The sequence below is a fragment of the Hyla sarda genome, chromosome 4 (assembly GCF_029499605.1).
Source record: "Hyla sarda isolate aHylSar1 chromosome 4, aHylSar1.hap1, whole genome shotgun sequence".
Classification (NCBI taxonomy): Eukaryota; Metazoa; Chordata; class Amphibia; order Anura; family Hylidae; genus Hyla; species Hyla sarda.
Window position 1 is genome coordinate 62277201 of NC_079192.1, and position 10865 is coordinate 62288065.

Below are 10865 nucleotides of genomic sequence, written 5' to 3' on the forward strand. Positions count from 1 at the left end.
GCTGGAGGCACCCTGTTTGGGAATCATTGGCATAGAATACCCCTATGTCCACCCCTATGAAAATCCCTAATTCAGGCCTCAAATGCGCATGGCGCTCTCTCACTTTGGAGCCCTGTCGTATTTCAGGGCAACAGTTTTGGGACACATATGGGGTATCACCGTACTCGGGAGAAATTGCCTTACAAATTTTGGGGGGATTTTTCTTCTTTAACCCCTTATGAAAAGGTGAAGTTGGGGTCTACACCAGCATGTTAGTGTAAAAAATTAATTTTTTACACTGACATGCTGGTGTTGCCCTATACTTTTCATTTTCACAAGAAGTAAAAGGGAAAAAAGACCCTCTAAATTTGTAATGCAATTTCTCCCAAGTACGGAGATACCCCATATGTGGGCGCAAAGTGCTCTGGGGGCGCACAACAAGGCCCAGAAGGGAGAGTGCGCCATGTACATTTGAGGCAATTTGCACAGGGGTGGCTGATTGTTACAGCAGTTCTGACAAACGCAAAACAATAAATATCCATATGTGACCCCATTTTGGAAACTACACCCCTCACGGAATGTAACAAGGGGTGCAGTGAGCATTCACACCCCACTGGTGTATGACAGATTTTTGGAACAGTGGTCTGAGAAAATGAAAAATAAAATTTTTGATTTGCATAGTCCACTGTTTCAAATATCTGTAAAACGCCAGTGGGGTGTAAATGCTCACTGCACCCCTTATTAAATTTCATGAGGGGTATAGTTTCCAAAATGGGGTCACATGTGGGGGGGTCCACTGTTCTGGTACCATAGGGGCTTCCTAAATGCGACATGCCCCCCAAAAACCCTTTCAGAAAAACTCACTCTCCAAAATCCCATTGTCGCTCCTTCCCTTCTGAGCCCTCTACTGTGCCCGCCGAACAGTTTACATACGCATATGAGGTATTTCCTTACTCGAGAGAAATTGGGTTACAAATTTTAGGGTGATTTCTCTCCTTTTACCCCTTGTAAAAATTCAAAAATTGGGTCTACAAGAAAATGCGAGTGTTAAAAATGAAGATTTAGAATTTTCTCCTTCACTTTGCTGCTATTCCTGTGAAACACCTAAAGGGTTAAAACGCTGAATGAATGTCATTTTGAATACTTTGGGGGGTGCAGTTTTTATAATGGGGTCATTTATGGGGTATTTCTAATATGAAGACCCTTAAAATCCACTTCCAACCTGAACTGGGCCCTGAAATAGTACGATTTTGAAAATCTTGAGAAAAATTGGAAAATTGCTGCTGAACTTTGAAGCCCTCTGGTGTCTTCCAAAAGTAAAAACTTGTCAATTTTTTTATGCAAACACAAAGTAGACATATTGTATATGTGAATCAATATGTAATTTATTTGGAATATCCATTTTCCTTTCAAGCAGAGACTTTCAAAGTTAGAAAAATGCTAAATTTTCAAAATTTTCATGAAATTTGTAGATTTTTTTACCAAGAAAGGATACAAATATCAGTGAAAATTTACCAATAACATAAAGTAGAATATGTCACGAAAAAACAATCTCGGAATCAGAATGATAAGTAAAAGCATTCCAGAGTTATTAATGTTTAAAGTGACAGTGGTCAGATTTTCAAAAAATGCCCAGGTCCTGAAGGTGAAAATGGTCTGGGTCATGAAGGGGTTAAAGGGGTACTCCGCTGCTCAGCGATTGGAACAAACTGTTCCGAATGCTGGAGCCAGCAACGGGAGCTCGTGACGTCACGCCCCGCCCCCTCAATGCAAGTCTATGGGAGGGGGCGTGACAGACTTTCATTTTTGCACTTTCGTTTTTCCTTATCACCTTCTAAAAATCATAGCGCTTTAAATTTTGCACATACTGACCCATATGAGGGCTTTTTGTACTTTATAATGACATCAATCATTTCACCACAAAATTTATGGCAAAACCAGAAAAAAAAATATTTGTGGGGCAAAATTGGAAAAAAAACAACACAATTTTTAAACTTTTGGGGGCTTCAGATTCTATGCAGAGCACTTTTCGGTAAACTTGACACCATATCTTTATTCTGTAGGTCCATACGGTTACAAGGTTACCTAATTTATATAGGTTTAATTCTATTTTACTAGTTTAAAAGAAATTATAACTACATGCACCAAAATTATTATGCGTAAAATTGTCCTCTTCTGACCCCTATAACTTTTTTATTTTTCCATATACGGGGTGGTATGAGGGCTCATTTTTTGCGCTGTGATCTGAAGTTTTTATCAGTGCCATTTTTGTTTTGATGGGACTTTTTGATCGCTTTTATAAATTTTTTTAGGGTATACAAAGTGACCAAAAATATGCAATTTTGGATTTGGAATGTTTTTACGTGTACGCCATTGACCTTGCAGTTTAATTAACATTATATTTTTATAGTTTGGACATTTACGGTAATACCACAAATGTTTATTTTTATCATGGTTACTAAGGGTGTGAATCGGCAGGAATTTGGCGATACGATACGTATCGAGATATACGTATGACGATACGGTATATACCGATTCTGTTTACGAGGCGATATATCCCGATTCAAAAACAATATATAGCAATTACACTACCAAATATGTTTATTTTTATTATGTTTACATGTTTTTATATAGGAATAGGGGGTGATTTAAACTTTTAATATGGAAGAGGTTAATGTGTGTCTTTTACACTTTTATTAAAACATTTTTTTTTTGTTGTACACTTTATTAGACTTTTAGGAGGAATCATTAGATTCCTCAGACAGATGAAGAGTTATATTGAACTCCATTGCTCTGTGATCCATTGATAGAGCCTGGTCCAGCCAGGCTCTATCAATGACAGAGCCACGGGACAGGAGGAAGCAGAGGTAAGCCCATCGGCTACCTCTATAGTGGATCTCCCCCCACGATCACGCTGCTGGTCCCTTTAGACGCCACTGTCAGCTTTGACAGCGGCGATCTAAAGGGTTAATAGCCAGTCGCCGCATGCTGGCTATTAGCGGCGGCCCCCGGCTACTGAAAACAGCTGGGGGCTGCAGAGTATGGAGTGGGCACGAGTCGGGAGCCCGCTCCATACACCCAGAGCGCCGCCGCGCTCGTCAGGTCCGGCCCTACTTGCACGAGCTGGAAAAATTCACGTGCCCGGCGCCCGGAACTGCATGTCCCGGGCGACGGGAGATACGAATTCCACATCCCTAAAAGGATCGATTCAAAAATATTTTGAATCGATACAGTATCGCCAAATGAAAAATCAAGATAATCGAGTGAATAGATTTTTTCCTACCCCCCTAATGGTTACATATTTTTTATATGGAATTTGGGAAAAGGGGGGTGATTCAAACTTTAAATAAGGAAGGAGTTAATGGGCGTTTTTAAAATTTTTTTTTTACACTTTTAGACCTTTTTTACACCTTATGGTAAATAAAAAATCTTTCTAATGTGCTTTGTTTAACCCCTTAAGGACCAAGCTATTTTGACCTTAAAGGGATACTCCAGCCCTAAGACTTCCTATCATCTATCCTGCTGAGCAGGCTTGGAGCAGCAGATCGCCAAACGGATGACGAGAAGGCAGGTGAGGACCCTCTTGTCGTCCAGTAAGCTGATCGGGACATTACAATTTTGTCACGATAGTCCCGATCAGCTCCGCTGAGCTGCCGGGATAGTTTTAGTTTATTTTTAGACTTGTGAGCAACTTTGATCGCGCCATCTAAAGGGCGGTGCCCGACATTAGCTGTGGGTCCTGGCTGCCCGTAGCAAGTGGGACCCAGCAGGGACCCATTTTTGGTCCAGTTGCCTTACCTCTGGGATAGATGTAATTATTATTAAAGTGAGATAAGGTGTTCCCCAAGTGAATGGAGCAGAACTTTAGAACCCTCCCAAGCACTGAACTCAGTTAGGCCTCTTTGTGACATGGTAGTGTGACGGCCGTCAAGGAAAATAGCGGGAGAAAAAAATACAGCTTGTGCCGTCTTTTATCTCCCGCTGAAAGAGAGAGAGTTTGAAGACCGTTCTTGACGGGGTGCAACGGCAGTGTGAAAGAAGCCATATATAGTCTACAAATCCATAAGGGTGCGTTCACACGGAGTAATTCAAGAGGAATTTACTTGAGTAATTCCTCTTGAATTCTCCGCTCCAAATTAATGCTCATCTCCTCTGCCCATTGACTTTAATGTTATTTCCGCTGGCCTGTTCACACATCGGAAATTCTGCTAGCAGAATTCAGATGCTGAATTCCGTTGCACTTGAAGAAAGAACATGTTCACGCTAGCAGAAATCAATTGAACTCAATGGTAAAAAAAAATTCCGCCCGACATCATTTTGCGCGGAATTCACGCTGAAAAACCCTTCACTTCTTTCTCCCCCATGTCCGCGCGCAATTTCATGTGCAATTTCATGCAAATTTCCCGCGAATTTCGCACAAAAATAAAGATCTTTTTTGCGCCCGAAAATTTTTCAGCGTGAATTACTCTTCATTTACTCCATGTGAATGCACCCTAAAGCAGACAAAGAAGAACTAACGAGGGATGACACAGGGGTGTGTAACAAGACACAGGGGTGTTTTACACACCCCTGTGTCTTGCACCTGTTGGCTCCCCTGATCGCTGTACCTGTTGTACTTATGTACCAGGGCTCGAGGGCGTACCTGTAGCCTTAGCCAATCATAGCTCATCTCATACTTAACTGCTCTGGGCTGTGTGTAGCAAAGTGAGGAAGGAAGTTCTTCCCTGTATGGCTTCAGGTGATGTCACACCTGCTGGTGTACACCCCTTCCCAGTCTCTGAATCTGACTGAGACTTTGCAAAAAATACAGAGCAATACCTAGGTAGAAAACTAAAAAATAATCCAATTAAAGGCAGGGGGTGGTTTATCATGATGGGAGCAGTGAACTGGGAGGGCTTATAAAATTTAACAGGATCATGACAGGTACTCTTTAAGGATGTATTCACATGTGGCATATCTGTTGCAGAAATTTTTGTGGCTAAAAACTAAAATCCTAATCGTTTAACCCCTTACGCCTTGTTCACACAGTGGAATTTCCAAGGGGAATCCGGCGGAAAAATTACACTCCGAAATTCCGTTGCAGTAGAGTCCCATTGTTTACAATGGGATTCTGCTGCAACATACACAAAGTGGAATTTCTGCTTTGGAAATTCCAATTCCAGCCACTGCAGAAAGAATGCCACTCGGAAATGCATTGCTGTCTGTAGAGATGGCGCATTTCCGAGTGGTCCAAGCGCTGGCATGTTTTGCCGACACTAGCTGTCTGACAAAGGTCCCCCAGAAATATTACAGGTGGTCAGTCCGCAAAAATTCCGCCGGGGGGGGATCAAAACTTGTATACATTCAGAAAATAACCCATATGTAGTCACTAGCTGACTACATGTGGGCCCCTGAAGTCAACAGGACCTGTGCCTGTACATCCACTATTTGGCAATACGGTCCTCATATATGTCAGCATCCTGTAAAAATGGGATTCCAATATATACAAGAAATGTGTGGAAAAATCTTGATGTAAGGATGCGTAAAAACCTAAAGAATCAACATTATTCTCTTATTTAAAAGACATTTACACATAATGGCCCCGATATACTAAGAGTGGAGTTTTCTTTGTGGGTTTTTTTCCCCAACAGATATTTTCCCACAGTATTTACTAAGGTTTGCCTACATTTTGCAATTTTCCCTACGTTATGCTTTTTTTTTTTTTACACATGCTCTTTTATTTACACAGAGCTCAAATCCACCACATTTTCAGTGGAAACCTTAGTAAATATGTTGGGATTTTTCCGAAAATGACGGGGACATGCCCCTTTATGGAGACCACGCCATTTTCTAGACGCCCATGTCCCATTTTCGTGTTTTCTTAGTAAAATGGAGAGTCGGTCTGCTTTTTTTCAATTCTGGTGCAAATTCGGGTGCAGACAGAATTTCTGGCGCAACGTGACAGAATCTGACGTACAACCCAACAAAACAGGTCGGGTTTACAATAATAAATCAGGACATTCAGTGTATCTGTAGCCAACCAAATTCTAAAATTATCCTGATGTTTAGCATGGGCAGCATTTATTTTTTTTGCACATTTTATCTTCCAAAAAGGAAATAAAAAGTGATTAAAAAGACAGCTGCAAAAAATAATTAAATAAATAAATAAAAAACACAAGCCCTCGCACACTTCCATCAACCGTACAATACAGTCATAAAGACAAAAACCATGTGCTTTTATTTGGGGGAAGTAAAACATAAAAACTATTTAATGTCAGTTTAATACAATTGCAGAAAAAAGGTAATATGTGATTTATACTGAATGAGAAATAACCATACAAAGCCCAAAAACTGAAACCAAACTAAATTGCTGTTTCTTCATCCACTTTTTATCAACTATTTTTTTGGTTTTTTTTTAAATAGATTTCATACACCAAATAATGCAGCCATTTAAAAAAATACAACTCATCCTGAAAAAAAAAAGCCCTCAACTTTTATGGCTTTCCATATGTGGTGAAAATAAAAGTGTGAAGAAAAATAAATAAATTAAAAAAAACTCATCCAGAGTGCCAAAAAGGCCCCGCCCTTAATGAGTTAAATATCTGGCCTGTTTGTGTCTGATTAGTTTAGTGATTATTTTACTGTGACTGCAGTGGCCAATGTCCCCAGCCATACAGCCAGCCCCCTTCCAGCAGAGGGGAAGCTGTCAGCCAGTGTTCCATATGCCAGATTGTTTTGTTTTTTATTGCCCCTAAAATATATATATTTTTTGTTTCTTAGTACATTGTAAGATAAAGTAAAGGGTGCAATTTAATAGCACAACTTGTCCCATAAAAAATAAGAACAATAAGCCCTCCCATCTGCTGATAAATATTTTTTAAAGGGTTATTCCGATGAAAAACTTTTTTTTTAAAATCAACTGGTGCCAGAAAGTTAAACAGATTTGTAAATATTAATCCTTCCTGTACTTATTAGCTGCTGAAGACTACAGCGGAAATTCTTTTCTTTTTGAAACACAGTGCTCTCTGCTGACATCTCTGTCCATTTTATGAACTGTCCAGAACAGCATATGTTTGCTATGGGGATTTCCTTTTACGCTGGCAGTTCCTAAAATGGACAGAGATGTCAGCAGAGAGCACTGTGCTCATAATGTCAGCAGAGAGAACTGTGCTCATGATGTCAGCAGACAGCTGTGTTTCAAACGGAAAAGAATTTCCACTGTAGTATTCAGCAGCTAATAAGTATAGGAAGGATTTTTAAGATTTTTTGATAGAAAAAAAATTACAAATTTGTTTAACTTTCTGGCACCAGTTGATTTTTCACCGGAGTACCCCTTTAAGGAGGAAGGCAAGGAGGAAAAAAACATAAGTGACATAAACAAAAATCACTAAGGGGTTACATTTTTTAACTAAAAAACATTTATTTGAATTACTTTAAAGGGGTACTCCGTTGCTCAGCATTTGGAACAAATTGTTCCGAATGCTGGAGCCAGGGCAGAGACCTCGTGATGTCATAGCCCCGCCCCCTCGTGATGCCATGCCCCCTCCCATAGACTTGCATTGAGGGGGCAGAATGTTACATCATGAGGGGCGGGGCTATGATATCACGAACTCCCAGAGGAAGGTCAGAGGGTGTCCTTGGGTGACCCCGATGGATGATGAGAACAAGCAGGGAGAGAAGTGAGTGCTACTGCATGCTCCTCTCACCTAGACAGCCCCATAGACTTACATTGTAAGTCCGTCCAAGTTACATCACTCAGGGCTTGTTCTAGTGAACGCATAGACCCCAGCCTCAGAATCGCTGGCCGCAGAGGTGTCCTGCCTCAGCCAGTGATTGGCTGAGCGGCAATGTGACGTATCGAGTCCCGGACCCAATTTTGTCACATTGCCAATTACTGTCTGAGGCAGGGAGCAGACTAAAGGAGGCACCGGGAGAGCGCAGAAGGTAAGTAAAGGTTTATTTTTTCAATTCAGGAACTAAAAAATTCTGTTTAAAATCTGGTCAGAGTAGGGTTTATTTTTAAAAAAATATATGACTTTTCCGTTACCACGCCACTGCAGGTATACCAGAGCTCTGATGTCCGGTACGTCCAGGTTTGTTCAGCCAATCAGCCATAGATTAAAGTGTGTAACATTACATCACCAAACCCGGAATCGCTAGAGGAAGGTAAGAGGGTGTCCTTGGGTGACCCCGATGGACGATGAGAATGAGCAGGGAGAGAAGTGAGTGCTACTGCATGCTCCTCTCACCTGGACGGCCCCATAGACTTTACATTGTAAGTCTGTCCAAGTCACGTCACCCATAGACTTACATTGTAAGTCCGTCCAAGTCATGTCACCCATAGACTTACATTGTAAGTCCGTCCAAGTCATGTCACCCATAGACTTACATTGTAAGTCCGTCCATGTCACGTCACCCATAGACTTTACATTGTAAGTCCGTCCATGTCACGTCACCCATAGACTTACATTGTAAGTCCGTCCAAGTCACGTCACCCATAGACTTACATTGTAAGTCCGTCCAAGTCATGTCACCCATAGACTTACATTGTAAGTCCGTCCAAGTCACGTCACCCATTGACTTACATTGTAAGTCCGTCCAAGTCATGTCACCCATAGACTTACATTGTAAGTCCGTCCAAGTCACGTCACCCATAGACTTACATTGTAAGTCCGTCCATGTCACGTCACCCATAGACTTACATTGTAAGTCCGTCCAAGTCATGTCACCCATAGACTTTACATTGTAAGTCCATCCAAGTCATGTCACCCATAGACTTACATTGTATGACCGTCCAAGTCATGTCACCCATAGACTTACATTGTATGACCGTCCAAGTCATGTCACCCATAGACTTACATTGTATGACCGTCCAAGTCACGTCACCCATAGACTTACATTGTAAGTCCGTCCATGTCACGTCACCCATAGACTTACATTGTAAGTCTGTCCAAGTCACGTCACCCATAGACTTACATTGTAAGTCCGTCCATGTCACGTCACCCATAGACTTACATTGTAAGTCTGTCCAAGTCACGTCACCCATAGACTTACATTGTAAGTCCGTCCATGTCACGTCACCCATAGACTTACATTGTAAGTCCATCCATCCAAGTCACACAGGGCTCGTTTTAGTGAACGCTTAGACCCCGGTCGATCAAAACTTTTGATATGTCTTTATGACATATTTTGCAAATGACAGGGGTTTTACCATCTTGCAAAGTTGTCTACTATCCATATGATAGATATTAACTATCTGGTAACAAATCATGGGTGCCACTGCTCCATCCTATAGGGAGACTCGGGTCCCTGTTCTCGTGATCGCTCGGGTGGGGGCTGCTGTCAGACCCCCTGAGATCAGGACAGAATAAGGATAAGAAACCCCCTTTAGGTTCCTGTAAATACAATTGGTCTGAACTCCTGCACTAGTATATATACAGTCCAGGAAGTGACTGGAGGAGCTGCTGTTCCCAAGAGCTTACACTCTGAGGAGGGGGAGGGGTCATGGCTGCCTGATAAGGAGATAAAACAGATGAGGCTTACACTGACCCCCACCATGGAGCTCTCCCCCTGTTATGAAACTATGGCATGGTGGGAGTTGTAGTTTTGAAACAGCTGAAGAGCCCCAGGGTGGGGGTAGGTGCTGTAGAGCACTGCTTCCCAATCAGGGTGTCTCCAGCTGTTGCAAAACTACAACTCCCAGCATGCCCGGACAGCCAAAGGCTGTCCGGGCATGCTGGGAGTTGTAGTTTTGCAACAGCTGGAGGCTTCCTGATCAGGAATTACTGCTGTTAAGAAGGAGAACATGGAGAGGGCACATTACAAACAAGAATAAACTCACCCAGACTGGACAGCCACAGGCACACATACCAGGAAGGGGGCAGTGCCAGCTCCATGCCCGGGGACAGCAGAGCTGGGAGGAGGGCAGGACTTGTAGCTGCCGAGCTGGGGAGGAAGAGAGAGGAACAGACGCTGGAGAGGAGGGGCCCGGGAATGCAGGAGTGGCCGCTTCTACCTGCTGCCTGTACAAACAAGTCATGTGACTTTCTGGGACTTGTAGTACTACAGCAGCTGGCAATAACTTACTTCCTGGTCCAACTGTTGACTTTCCTGAACAAAACCCACAGCGACCAATCAGGTCGTAGCTTTCGTTTTTCACAAGACATGTAAGCCGTTATCTGATTGGTAGGTTGCTAAATGTAACTGCTGTTAAGCAATAGTCTTGTCCACAGCAGCCAATCAGAGCTCAGCTTTTCTTTTCTCTACCTGCTCTAGAAGCCGAGCTCTGATTGGTTGCTATGGACAACTTCTCTGCTCTGTGTATCTAATTAGACTTTTTTCCATAGCAACCAATCAGGTTCAATTTATTGTTATAAAAAAATAAAATAAAAGCAGAACTGTGGTTACTAAAGGCAACAATGTTTTTTTTTTTTTTTTTTTTTTAGACCAGGGATTCCCAACCTGTGTCTGTCCAGCTGTATGATGGGAGTTGTTGTTAAGCAAAAGCTGGAGAGCTACAAGTTGGGGATCACTGCTAAAACCAGGGTTTCCTGACCAATATGCCTCCAGCTGTTGCAAAACTACAACTCCCAGCATGCCCGGACAGCCGTTGGCTGTCCGGTCATGCTGGTAGTTGTAGATTTGCAACAGCTGGAGGCACATCGTTTGGAATACACTGCTATATACAATAATTTTTGGTTCAGTTATTATCCCACTTTTGCTGCGTATTTTGGCATGAATTAAGCATCAAAATACACAGCAAAAATAAACTGACTTTGCACTTTCATCAGGGGTAATTAATCATTAGCGCCGATTTTATTTATTTATTTATTTATTTATTTATTTATTTTTGCACAATGCAGAAACCTGCTGCACAAGTGTGTGGTTTTCCCAGTTTGCCATGTTGC

At 42.0% G+C, this 10865-nt stretch overlaps 1 protein-coding gene across 2 annotated transcripts in view; it reads right to left on the bottom strand.

Annotated features, from left to right (window-relative positions):
• The window catches only part of LOC130368013 (scavenger receptor cysteine-rich type 1 protein M160-like), a 47188-nt gene extending 37038 nt beyond the window's left edge, over window positions 1–10150 (bottom strand). The window contains exon 1 of one of the 2 annotated variants that reach the window (XM_056571170.1): window positions 9829–10150. In XM_056571170.1, coding sequence (XP_056427145.1) covers window positions 9829–9997 — 169 coding nt within the window. In that variant the 5' untranslated portion in view covers window positions 9998–10150. Of the gene's footprint in view, window positions 1–9799 lie in introns of both variants that reach the window. The other variant, XM_056571171.1, reaches the window with a different exon arrangement.
• Window positions 10151–10865: the final 715 nt, after the last annotated feature.